The sequence below is a fragment of the Rhinoraja longicauda genome, chromosome 35 (assembly GCF_053455715.1).
Source record: "Rhinoraja longicauda isolate Sanriku21f chromosome 35, sRhiLon1.1, whole genome shotgun sequence".
Classification (NCBI taxonomy): Eukaryota; Metazoa; Chordata; class Chondrichthyes; order Rajiformes; family Arhynchobatidae; genus Rhinoraja; species Rhinoraja longicauda.
In genome coordinates, this window is record NC_135987.1 from 7,182,845 (window position 1) to 7,196,412 (window position 13,568).

The window sequence follows — 13,568 nt, forward strand, 5'->3', positions numbered from 1 at the left end:
CCCCGTTTCATTTGTTACATCTTTCAAGTTCCTTCTGAATACAGTGTTCAGATGAAGGGAAAGTATTAGCTTGTCTGATGAAGTTATGCTTCCTCTCTAGTGTGTTTGGTGAAAAACTCAAATAGAACAGAAACCAAGATGACAATATTGTCTCGGCCTCAATCCCTGGACTATTCTTAAAACAACTTAATTCAATAGACAATAGACAATAGGTGCAGGAGTAGGCCATTCGGCCCTTCGAGCCAGCACCGCCATTCAATGTGATCATGGCTGATCATTCTCAATCAGTACCCCGTTCTTGCTTTCTCCCCATACCCCCTGACTCCGCTATCCTTAAGAGCTCTATCTAGCTCTCTCTTGAATGTATTCAGAGAATTGGCCTCCACTGCCCTCTGAGGTAGAGAATTCCACAGATTCACAACTCTCTGACTAAAAAAGTTTTTCCTCATCTCTGTTCTAAATGGCCTACCCCTTATTCTTAAACTGTGGCCCCTGGTTCTGGACTCCCCCAACATTGGGAACATGTTTCCTGCCTCTAACATGTCCAACCCCTTAATAATCTTATATGTTTCGATAAGATTTTTTAATATAAATCTTATAAGATTCATTTTAGTCCCATTTAGGAAAAGGGTGTTAGAAATACCATGAAGATGTTTCAGGAGGACAACTGCTTAATGTTTAATTCAGATATTTGTTGACGTTTAGACAACATGGAAATCTTTTCTCTCAGTGCCATTTTCTTGCAAAAAAACCCATAATCCTATCATTTCGTAATGCCCAAAATTCTATCAGTCTCTATTTAAAGATATCCAAAGGACTGACTCCACGACCCTCTTGGGGAGAGAATTGCAAAGAATCACGTTGCCTCGAATGGAGAAAATCCTTTCTTCTCAATCCTGATTGAGTGATCTGTTAGTTTTAGACTGTGACCCCCTAGTTCTCGACACCTCTGAGAAAGGAAACATTACACCTCCAATATTAAGCTTTGTTGGAATGGTGAATTTTTCCGAGCGATCGCCTCTTGTTCCTACACACAAAATGCTGGAGTAACTCAGCAGGTCAGGCAGCATCTCAGGAGAGAAGGAATGGGTGATGTTTCGGGTCGAGATCCTTCTTCAAACTGAAGAAGGGTCTCGACCCGAAACGTCACCCATTCCTTCTCTCCTGAAATGCTGCCTGACCTGCTGAGTTACTCCAGCATTTTGTGAATAAATACCTTCGATTTGTACCAACATCTTCAGTTATTTTCTTATACTACCTCTTGTTCCTATGTAAACTCTCTTCATAGGACAATTGCCTCGTTGCAGAATCAATCTGATGAACCTAACTGCATCACATTTCCCAGACGTAGAGCCTTCCTTTGGAAGGGAAACCAAATCAGCACATTATATTCCGGGTGCAGTCTTTCCAGGGCACAGTATAATTTCTCCTCTTAAATAATCCTGCGATAAAATCCATAATTGCTTGTTGGGCCTACACAGTAATTCGACCTGAAGCACCTACTAATACCTTTCGGTCACTCGCCATTTTCTATTTTGATCTTGCATTTTTCTACATTATGTTGCATCGAGCATATCATGTTAACATCGCACTCTCTCATACTAGGCCCCACTTTTCTTGCTCTGTGCTCAGGAGTAGATTTCACCAACCACCCCTCAAAGGCCGGATTAGCCTGACTCTCCTAAACTTCTGCTGGGACCCCACTGTTCTTACTTCTCCTTGGACACTGAGCTCTGATGCTGAGCCATGCACTGAAGACTCTCGGCACACTTAATAATAATAATAATAATAAGCATTTGTTTTATATAGCGCCTTTCCAGAAGCTCAAAGCGCTTACATAAACAATCAAACATAAAAACAAACAGACAAACTATCCTAACGGAGAAGCGGCGAATAAACAACGCCAGCGTCCTCTCACGTCAGGGTCCGGCAGTAGACAACAAAAAGCACAGGACACACAGATACAATTTTTACACATTTTTACACAAACAGCCATCACAGTGATTGCTCTAGGCACATCCTCACTGTGATGGAAGGCAAAGTCTTATCTCCTCCTGATTTCTTCTCCCGTGGTGCCACGAGGTGATCGAGGCTCCCAACTTTTTGAAGCCCCCACCGGGCGATGGAAAGTCCCAGGGCCGAGCTGAGCAGGCCGATGAAAGTCCTGAGCCCCCACCGGGCGATGGAAAGTGCCGCGGCCAGGCCACGCAGGGCGATGAAGGTCCTGAGCCCCCACCGGGCGATGGAAAGTGCCGCGGCCAGGCCACGCAGGGCGATGAAGGGCCTGCGAGCGGGTCGATCATACCTCGCACTTCGGGGCGGTCGAAGCTGCTACGGCTGGAGCTCCCAAAAACCGGTCGCCAGCCAGGGACCTGCGAACTCCCGTTGTTGCGGTCTGCAGGGCCCACGGCCGAAGCCTCCGAGATGGTAAGTCCAGGCCCTGCGACCGGAGTCTTCAAGGTCGATCCCAGCTGGAGGCCGCCGACTCCACGATGTTAGGCCGTAGCGCGAACGGAGACACAACACGGTAAAGGTCGCATCTCCGTTGAGGAGGAGATTAGAAAAAAAGGTTTCCACCACCCCCCCACATACACAGAGTTAAAAATAAAACAAAACGTACATTAAACGATGACAATAGACAAAAAAACAAAAAAAGACAGAGAGACTGCCGGTGAGCCGCAGCTTGTGCAGTGTAATGCTGCTTACAGCCCAGCTCTCTCTCTCTCTCTGTCTTTTTAGGACATCTAGAATAGAGAAAGCCGAGAGGGAGAATCAGCTTGTGGTAGAGTGAGTGGGACGACATTGGTCAATAAATGGCCTGGACCATAAAATTGCAATCGAGGCCCTAATTGCTGAACTACACGGATCACATTGTAGTTGGGATGTGAAATAATACAGACAGTGAAAACAGAAAATGCTGAAATGCACAGCAAATACGACACCATCTGTGCAGAGAAAAATCGTTAACAACAGACAATAGGTGCAGGAGGAGGCCATTCGGCCCTTCGAGCCAGCACCGCCATTCAATGTGATCATGGCTGATCATTCACAATCAGTACCCCGTTCCTGCCTTCTCCCCATACCCCCTGACTCCGCTATCATTAAGAGCTCTATCTAGCTCTCTCTTGAATGCATTCAGAGAATTGGCCTCCACTGCCTTCTGAGGCAGAGAATTCCACAGATTTACAATTCTCTGACTGAAAAAGTTTTTCCTCATCTCAGTTCTAAATGGCCTACCCCTTATTCTTAAACTGTGGCCCCTGGTTCTGGACTCCCCCAACATTGGGAACATGTTTGCACAGACACCGTCTGTGCAGAGAAAAACAGTTAACAGTTCAAATTAAAGACCCCTCATCCACACAAAACATTGATTCTGATGATTTCTCCACAGAATATTCAGCCTTTTCCGAATATTTCCAGCATATTCTGGTTTTATTTCAAATTTCCGGCTCGTGCAGTATTTCATTTTTGGTCTAATATTACGCAGCAGTAAATAAAAATATCTTTAAGGGATTTGTCATCAGTGGACTGAGTAAGAAAATGAGATATAATTAGGCTTGATGCAGACAGTTGGTAGGATGGAAGTAATTTTCAAATTGCTGTCTGGGCTGTATAAGTAGCAAAATAACCAAGAACATGCTTCATTTTTCTGCTAAAATCAATACAGTGAATTAAAAAATGACTGGGAGATCCAGTCTGCCAACATTCGAGCACAAATTGACTCAGGCAAGTAACATTGATGCCACACCAATGTGAGTCAAGAGTCTTTTATTATCATACTGGACCAAGTTGGGCCCAAACCTCTCCTGCATTGGTGCAGCACCCTCTCCTCCCGCCCTCCCCTCTCTCCTCTCCCACCCTCCCCCATCACCCCCACCTCCCTCCCTCCCACTCCCTCCCTCCCCCCCTCCCCCCACTCAATCCCCCTCAACCCCCCCCCCCAGGAGATAGATTTAAACTTTAAAATGTGAATAACTTAAAAAATATAACACCGATTTCAATGAAAATTCTTCCATTAGCACCAAAGGGACGACGGTGAGTAAGGTGGGCCTAAAATTGTCGCGCTATCGTGTACCGTTTTGGCTGTAGTTCAGGAACAAACAAACAAACAAACGAGAGTTTTAGTTTATAGAATGTCCCAGATAGAACAATGAAATTCTCACTTGCAGCAGCACAACAGAAGTTGTAAATCTAATCCCCTTCCTCTGAAATTCAACAATATTACAAAATGCTGGAGTAACTCAGCTGGTCAGGCAGCATCTCAGGAGAGAAGGAATGGGCGACGTTTCGGGTCGAGACCCTTCTTCAGACTGAAGGGTCTCGACCCGAAACGCCGCCCATTCCTTCTCTCCTGAGATGCTGCCTGACCTGCTGAGTTACTCCAGCATTTTGTGAATAAATACCTTCGATTTGTACCAGCATCTGCAGTTATTTTCTTACTTCAACAATATTACCATCATCAAATCCTTCATCATCAACACAGTGGGAGTTTAATTGCCACATCAGCATCATGTCTCTAAAAGTGGGTCAAAGGCTTGAAATTGTTCAATAAGCTCTGTACAGCACCAGTCTACACTGTTTAGATGCTGCATTTATCAACATGGTGTAAATCTAAAAACATTCAAGCAGCTAAATACCATTCAGGACAAAGCAGCTTGTTGATTTACAGTCTATCCACCATCTTAAACATTCACTTCCTCAACGACCACATGTGATGGATGCAAAATGCACTGTGGCAGCTCATTCAGTCTTTGTTAGCAACGCTATTTAAATTTCTGACATCTGTTGCTGAGAAGTACAAGGGCAAAATTTGCAAAGATCTACAATTTAGCAGGATGAAGTGGTGAAGAAGGCAACAATGTCACTAATTGCTCTGGTCTCAAACAATGGTTTAGCACTTAAACTAAATCTCACACCCTTTATATCAGTGCAGATGAGCAGAAATAAAGCAAGGTGAATTTATGAGTTGATTGAGGAACAATTTCAACTTGGAGCTGAAGTTAAGTTTTGTTGATAGAAACAAAGAACTACAGATGCTGGTTTATACCAAAGCGAGACACAAAGTGCTGGAGTAACTCAGCGGGCCAGGCAACATCTCTGGAGGTAAAGAATAGGTGACATTTTGGGTCAGAGCCCTTCTTCAGATGTCTGAAGAAGGGCCACTGAAGAAGGGCCCTGCCCCAAAACATCGCCTATCCTTTGTCTCCAGAGATGCTGCCTGACCCGCTGAATTGCTCTAGCACTCTGTGGCTATATTAGATTGTTGATGTTGATTCCACCAGGGAACAGGCACGGTGATCAGAGGATAAGACTTGTTAGATTTTTAACATAACATAACATAACAACACTTTATTGTCACTCGGCACAACACCGAGCGAAATTTCAGCAGTCACACAAAACACAGCAAAAAAGAAAAGAACACAGGACACCCGACCCCAACACAAACATCCATCACAGTGACTCCAAACGCCCCCTCACTGTGATGGAGGCAACAAAACTTCCCCTCTCTTCCCCCCGCACCCACGGACAGGCAGCTCGACCCCTACCGAGGCAAACGACACGCACAGCCCCCGCAAGGGGATGGAAGGCCCCCGGGCCGAGCCGCCCCGGGCACCGAAACGTCCCGCAGCCACACCGGGCGTTGTTAAGTCCAACGGCCGAGCCACACCGGGCACTGATACGTCCCGCGGCCGCACCGGGCGATGTTAAGTCCAGCGGCCAAGCCACACCGGGCACTGAAACGTCCCGCAGCCACACCGGGCACTGAAACGTCCCGCAGCCGCACCGGGCACTGAAATGTCCCGCGGCCGAGCCGCACCTGCGATGTTAAGGCCCACAGCCGAGCCGCGCCCCGGGGAAGAGACCCAATAAAAGAAAGGTTTCCCCCCGCCCCCCCCACCCCACAACCCCCCACCCCCACCACCCCACAACCCCCCACCCCCACCACACATACACAGCCAAAAACAGAAACAAAAACCATCCCAACACCGACACAAACAAAAAAAAAAAGAAAAAAAGACAACAGACTGCCAGAGAGCCGCAGCCGTTAGGCGCAGCCAACTCTTTCTTTAAATTCATTTCATAGGGAGTAGAGGCCACTATTGTGGCCAGCTTTATTGTTTGCCATTGACTGTCCTTGAAAAGGCAGTGGTGAGCAATAGATGTTTTGAGGATGTAACAAAGAGCTTCAAGTCATTATGATCCCCAGGGCTGCAATGTAGAGATCCTTAGAGAGTTATTGCAATGCATTTTGTAAATAGTACATATTACAATGAGATGAAGATAATCACATTTGGCTTTTTGGTCAATTTGACCTGCTGAAGAGAGTGGTTATTTTTCTTTTTTTTTGGAATGCCTGTTAAAATCACCAATGGCAATTAAAAAAAATGTTTGGATATATTAGTTCCAAGATTTCAAATTATATGTTTGATAGTATATGATGTTATTAACAGCTGTATGAATTTTATTTGGTGTATCTTTATGCTAATGTTTTGGAGTTATTGACAATACCTGAATAAGTAGGTGTGATTTTAAAAAGGTAGTGTTGCCTTACTTTTAATAAAATCTTTCAGTTGTCCATTTCACTCCAGAAATTTGTTCCTTTGTTTGCCTCTTGAACCATAGAATCTGACAAAATTGCAATTTTGTAAGTAGGCATTGATTATCAGAGGGGATGTCCTTGTACAATGGCAAATATTGTACAATGTACAATGACTGCCTGTCCCGCTGAGTTACTCCAGCATTTTGCGTCTATCTTCGGCAGATATTCAGTGCCAGCCTGGAAATGGGTGCAGTTTTGTGGTAAAGCTCGTGTCTGTGTTTGTCTTTAGGGATGCTCGACTGTCGTATGCTGACTTATAGACAATAGGTGCAGGAGGAGGCCATTCGGCCCTTCGAGCCAGCATCGCCATTCAATGTGATCATGGCTGATCATTCTCAATCAGTACCCCGTTCCTGCCTTCTCCCCATACCCCCTGACTCCGCTATCCTTAAGAGCTCTATCCAGCTCTCTCTTGAATGCATTCAGAGAATTGGCCTCCACTGCCTTCTGAGGCAGAGAATTCCACAGATTCACAACTCTCTGACTGAAAAAGTTTTTCCTCATCTCAGTTCTAAATGGCCTACCCATTATTCTTAAACTGTGGCCCCTTGTTCTGGACTCCCCCAACATTGGGAACATGTTTCCTGCCTCTAACGTGTCCAACCCCTTAATAATCTTATACGTTTCGATAAGATATCCTCTCATCCTTCTAAATTCCAGTACTATACAAGCCGAGTCGCTCCAGTCTTTCAACATATGATAGTCCCGCCATTCTGGGAATTAACCTAGTAAACATACGCTGCACTTAGTGCATGTTCTAACCATAGTTTTCTTATCCTCCTTGGAGTAGTGCCATGGGAAAGGTGGACTGCTAACATTATGTTGTTAATTAGAAAGGGAGGAAGAGGAAAAGGAAGTAATTACAGGACAGTCGGTTGGTGTTCAACAAAATTATTGGAATCTATTCTGAGGGACTGTTCATTACGAAAAGCACAAATGAATGAAGGAGAGTCGGCATGCATTTGTTAAGTAAGGCTCTGTTGGACTAGCTTGATAGAAGTTTTGAGGATGTGACAAAGAGGATCAACAGTCACAATCATCCCAAGAGGTGCAATGCAGACACACCAATTGTGTAGGAACTGCATGTACTTTCTGGGTGGTCGAGATCACAGGTCTCTGAGACATTGTTGAAGAAACCGGAGAGATTTGTTGCAATATATTTTGTATATAGTACATTTTACAGCATGGACAAAGAAGTGAATGTTTAAGGCAGGATGATTGGGAAGATAAACAGGAGAATGAGTGTGGGAAAGAACTGCAGATGCTGGTTTAAATCGAAGTTAGACACAAAATGCTGGAGTAACTCAGCGGGGCAGGTATCATCTCTGGAGACAAGGAATGGGTGACGTTTCGGGCCGGGACCCTTCTCCAGACTGACTGGTTGTTCTTTCTCATTGTTTGCCTGGTGTTAGCTGATGATGTTTCTGTTGGGGGAGAAATTTCATATAGTCTGTTGAATTTTTTAGATGGAAGGAGGGGTTAGGCTTTTGGACATGGTTTAAATGATAGAATTTATCTGAGAGGTTATTGTGCCAATAATTGACAATCTCATGTTGCATAAGGGCGGCACGGTGGGGCAGCGGTAGAGTTGCTGCCTTACAGCGAATGCAGCGCCAGAGAGTCAGGTTCGATCCTGACTACGGGCGCCGTCTGTACGGAGTTTGTACGTTCTCCTCGTGACCTGCGTGGGTTTTCTCCGAGATCTTCGGTTTCCTCCCACACTTCAAAGACGTACAGGTTTGTAGGTTAATTGGCTGGGCAACTGTAAAAATTGTCCCTAGTGGTTGTAGGAGAGTGTTAGTGTGCGGGGATCGCTGGGCGGCACGGACCCGGTGGGCCGAAGGGCCTGTTTCTGCGCTGTATCTCTAAATCTAAAAAAATCTAAAATCCAGAGCCCTCGGATGTCAGGGTACATGCAAAGAAAAAAAGAGAAGCTTCTGTTAGACACAACTGGACACTGAATAACATTTAGAACAATGTAAGAAGTGTACGGGTAACATTAGGAAAGCTAAGAGAGATATTGGCAGGTAAAATCAAAGGAAGTCCAAAGATGTCTTATAAATATATAAGGAACAAGAGATTAACCATGGAAACTGTTGGGAATGGAGAAGGTTGCTTATGTGTGGAGCTGGTGGATGTGGGTAGGGTTCTCAATGAATACTTTGTAGTCTGCACAAAAGAAGGGGAATATGCCAACGTTAGAGTTAAGGCGTTCCTTATGAAAGAGTGTGATATATTGGGTGGGATTGGAAAAAAAGTAAATGGTAAAATAAAAGCATCTTTGAAACTATATAAAGCATCGGACCTGGATCAAGTATTTCCCAAGCTGTTAAAATAATAAAAGAGAGGTATTTGCAAGGCATCGGGCCTTCATTTCCCCAATCTCAGCCTCCAGAAGTGGTGCTGGAGGACTGTTAAATTCTATCTATATACTAAAACTCGTTTGTTTGTTTGTTCCTGAATTACGGCCAAAACAGTACACGATAGAGCGACAATTCTAGGCCCACCTTACTCACCGTCGTCCCTTTGGTGCTAATGGAAGAAGTTTCATTGAAATCGGTGTTATATATTTAAAGTTATTCACATTTTAAAGTTTAAATCTATCTCCTAGGGAGGGAAGAGGTAGGGAGGGGGAGGAAGGGATGGGGTGGAGGGAGGGAGGGGGTGGAGGGGAGGGAGGGAGGGGGGGAGGATAAGGGGGTTGAAGGGGATGCAGTGGGGGGAGGGGAGGGGGGGAGGGGAGGGGAGGAGAGGAGAGGGGGGGAGGAGAGAGGAGGGGGGAAGAGGGGAGGGGCAGGGAGAGGGTGCTGCACCAATTCAGGAGAGGTTTGGGCCCAACGGGTCCACTTGGTCTAGTTAGTTATAAAGGCAGGAACCAGTAAACTGAGTAATTTATAGGCATGTTTGTTGAATTTCAATGGGGGGCAAATTATTGGGATCATTTTTGAGAGAAAGTATAGACTTTATTTAGAATGGCACAAATTAATCTAGAACAAACACATGAATTTGTTAAGGGAATTTCATGCCTGACTAGATTGAATTTATCGTGAAGGTATCATGAGAGGAGAGTATGCTGTAGTAGCGTGTGGATTTTAGCAAGGCTTTTGACAAAGACTGGTCAAAACAAAATAAGAGCCCATGGGATCTGAAGGAGAGTGGTAAATTGGAAAGTAAAGTAGCTTGGCAGGACATTGCAAAAAATTAATGCGCTGGCAGAAAGCTGGGGATAGGAGAGATAGATCAGCCATGATTGAAGGTATTTATTCACAAAATGCTGGAGTAACTCAGCAGGTCAGGCAGCATCTCAGGAGAAAAGGAATGGGCGACGTTTCGGGTCGAGACCCTTCTTCAGACTGATGTCAGGGGGGCGGGACAAAGGAAGGATATAGGTGGAGACAGGAAGATAGAGGGAGATCTAGGAAGGGGGAGGGGAAAAGAGGGACAGAGGAACTATCTAAAGTTAGAGAAGTCAATGTTCATACCACTGGGCTGCAAGCTGCCCAGGCGAAATATGAGGTGCTGTTCCTCCAATTTCCAGTGGGCCTCACTATGGCACTGGAATGGCAGTGGACTTGATGGACTGAATGCCCCTATTCTACTCCTATCCCTTATGGCGTACAAATGCTCAGCAGGCCAGGCAGCATCTGTGGAGAGAGAATTAGAATTAATTTTTCAGGCAGATGACCTTTCACCAGATATCTGCACAGGTTCCGAATCGTTGCAGCCTCTTTGCATTTCAGATTTTCAGCGTCTGCTTCATTTTGCTCTTTGATTAATGATTGCTATGCATTTTTACACCTACTGAGGAAATAGTACGCTGTCTTTGTGTGTAAAAATAATTGTTTTCATGTTTCAATTGTAAGAATTTTGCTGTCACTCTCGATTACTGCCAGAGTCTTTTGAAAGAGGGTTTCACTGGGAGTGTACAGAACTATTATTACCATGTATTAAGTGTCAGACGGGATATGGCAGCGTGGTGTTACATGCATGCAGTCAAAAGACTGATACACTGTGAAAAGGAACAGTGAACCTGCCAAAAGGGCTAAACTCTGAGTTTCATTAATGTACATAAGCCATCAATGAATGCCTTAGCATGCCCAAACAGTCTGTCTACAGCTGTGGCCTGGCAATTCAAGAGATTTTTACTGAGATGTGGTTAAAGCCCAGAGTTTACTGTGTAATCATCTTTTCCCTTTTTCAAAGAATCGAGTTTCCCAGGGCAAATGCTGGAATGCACGACTCCGGAATATGTCTTCAATGGAGGAGAGTAGAATGGGGGATGGTGTAACCAAGAAAATGTTGTGTAGTACATTTGTTAAATGAAATAACTCTTCAACATTCTCCAGGGCAAGTTGGAGAGAAGGAATGGGTAACAAATTCAAATGTCATCCTTTAGTTTAATCCATATTTTTGCTTTCTGCTCTTCTGAATCATCATTCTGAATGTAGTTTCTTTTGGTTGTTGCAGATAAAAACAGCTAAATCGGAAAAAGAAGTACAATTGTTGCAACTACGAAGCCTGCAGTATCTTGAACGATATATTTACCTAATTCTCTTCAATACCTACTTACATCTTGAAAAGAAAGACATCTGGAAAAGGCCCTTCAGCATTTGGATGCATGAGGTACACTTAATATTGTGAAGGTGTTATTTTAATCTATTTATTTTTAATAAGTGATCTTGGTTCTTGGTCCTCCAAAATATTCCAAATGGAATTTAAACTGGAGGTGGATCTTGGAATGCTAACAGCTGAGCAATGCATCCATTGTGGTTGTCTGTTAAGGTGCACTGCAAGGGGCTGAGTTCAGTGAAAGTATAAAAGCAAGTTTTAAATTATTACTGTTCTAATAAGTTTGCTTTAACATGCAATTTTACTGTAATTGGACCATGCCTGGAGATGCTAACATAAAAATACATGCAGGTTTGGAACTTAAATAGTGCTTAGATACTGTTTTCTTGGAGTGGTGTGTGTACAAGTCTCAAAGGTATTGCACAAACATGTAGTTTTGCAATCAAGCAACAATAAGAATCTCAGATCTAAAGGAAAGAAATGCAATTTGTCAAATTCAACAGGTCTGTGACTTAAAAACAGCCATAAACAAGACATTCCATTTATATAGCACCTTGTACAACTTCAGAACATTGCAACACATAGTACTGTGAATCAGCTGTCATCTTGACTTCTGCTGCTGTTGTGTGCAGATACTGGTTTAAACCGAAGATAGACACAAAATGCTAGAGTAACTCAGCGGAACAGGCAGCATCTCTGGAGAGAAAGAAGGAAGGATGACATCTGAAGAAGGATCTCGGTCTGAGTCTCATTCTGTCTTTAGTCTGAATAGGGTCTCGACCCGAAATGTCACCCATTCCTTCTCTCCAGAGATGCTGCCTGTCCCGCTGAGTTACTCCAGCATTTTGTGTCTATCTTCTGCTGCTGTTTTGTGTGGAGTTTGCAAATTCTTCCTATGACCACGTGGTTATCCCATGAGTGCTCCAGTTTCCTACCGTATCCTAAAAAACATGCAAGATGGTAGTTTAATTGACCACAGTAAATTGCACTTACTATGTGTATAGAAATGGAGATAGCATTGATTGGATGGTGGGGAGCATTCGTGTAAATGGAAACTTGATGGCTGGTGTGGACTCAGGAAGCCGCAGTCTGTTTCCATGCCATGATTCCATGACTTCTGTATATGTCGCTCGGCGGCACACACTAATATACCCAATGCCAAAATTGCTCTTAAAAGTTGATTTTTCTACAAGTTAGAAAGATCTTGAATGTTACAGTATCGTTCGGTATCTCAGTGTCTTTGAAACCGGTGCATTATTGTCATAATGTCGGCATTTTTCATTCATAGACAAACAAGTATGGTACCTTATCAGAAATAGTCATTATTGAGGAATGAATGTTGCTTACCATGCTGTGAGGATTTGCTTTGAAAAAGTACACCGGATCGTTTTGTGTTCATTTGGACAGGCAAGCAGACCTCAATATATAAGCTCTGTTCATAAAGCTGACAGAACCTTCAGGATTGTGACACTGTTTGATAGTGCTAGAATGATCTGGCATGGGACTTGAAACCGTGACCTTTTCAGAGTGATACCATAGAACCAAAATGACATATACAGGAAGAAAAAGTTTCCATGAAAACGCTACAACTTCCCTGGGGACAGTATCCCGACAATGAGAAGATTTGGAAAAATAGTGTAATTTCCAGCTGACATACACAAAGACGATCTGTTCTTCTGAAGCTGACCATGGTTTATTGTAGAATCATGGAAACACACAGCTCTGAAGAAAATAACTCGGCTCATTATATTTGTGCAAGTTATTTAGTGGGATCTCACGTTAATCCCATTATTCTGTTTATAGATCAGTAGATCCATACAGGTGTATATCACGGAAGTGGTTTATGTTGTACCTTGAACAATATATTTATCTAGGTGTTTTCTGCATGAAAGGTTTGTTGGAAGCCCTGGAGGCCAAATTTAAGCATCTCTGGCATAGCAGGCTATTGATTCAACCATTTCTGTAAGGGCAGTAGCAGTTTGGATTAGGTGTCAGACAAGCAATAGGGATGGAATGGAAGTGGGAAGATTAATGCTGTCCTCCAGAATGGGAATATTGATTGAACCAAACATGGCAGTTAAATGTTTAGGAGTGTATTCAATAGGCCTCGAACAGGCTTGTCCTCCAGAAAGAGGAAAGACGTTTTCCCCAGAGCAACTGCTACCTTTCTGGCCTGGTACACCCGCATTTCCAATGGTTGGTTGAACGACACATTGCTGGATGTCTGTGAGACCATGCAAGTGCTCAGCATACTGTAATCCACAGAAGATTTGACATGCAAAGAGGCAATCAGGCTGTGCTGTCCGTGCCAGGTGCAAAAATCGCTACCAGGCTCACTTCCAGCTTTGTATTCCTGCAGGTCTTCAAGTTCACATTGTTAAACAAGACGAGTTTCTTC

General features: G+C 43.9%; 1 protein-coding gene across 4 annotated transcripts in view; it reads left to right on the top strand.

Moving 5' to 3' along the window:
• pald1a (phosphatase domain containing paladin 1a) overlaps nt 1-13,568 on the top strand; it is a 204,554-nt gene that overhangs the window by 160,299 nt on the left and 30,687 nt on the right. For all 4 annotated transcript variants that reach the window (XM_078428424.1, XM_078428423.1, XM_078428426.1 and 1 more), the window contains exon 19: nt 11,069-11,224. In XM_078428424.1, coding sequence (XP_078284550.1) covers nt 11,069-11,224 — 156 coding nt within the window. The remainder of the gene's footprint in view (nt 1-11,068; nt 11,225-13,568) is intronic.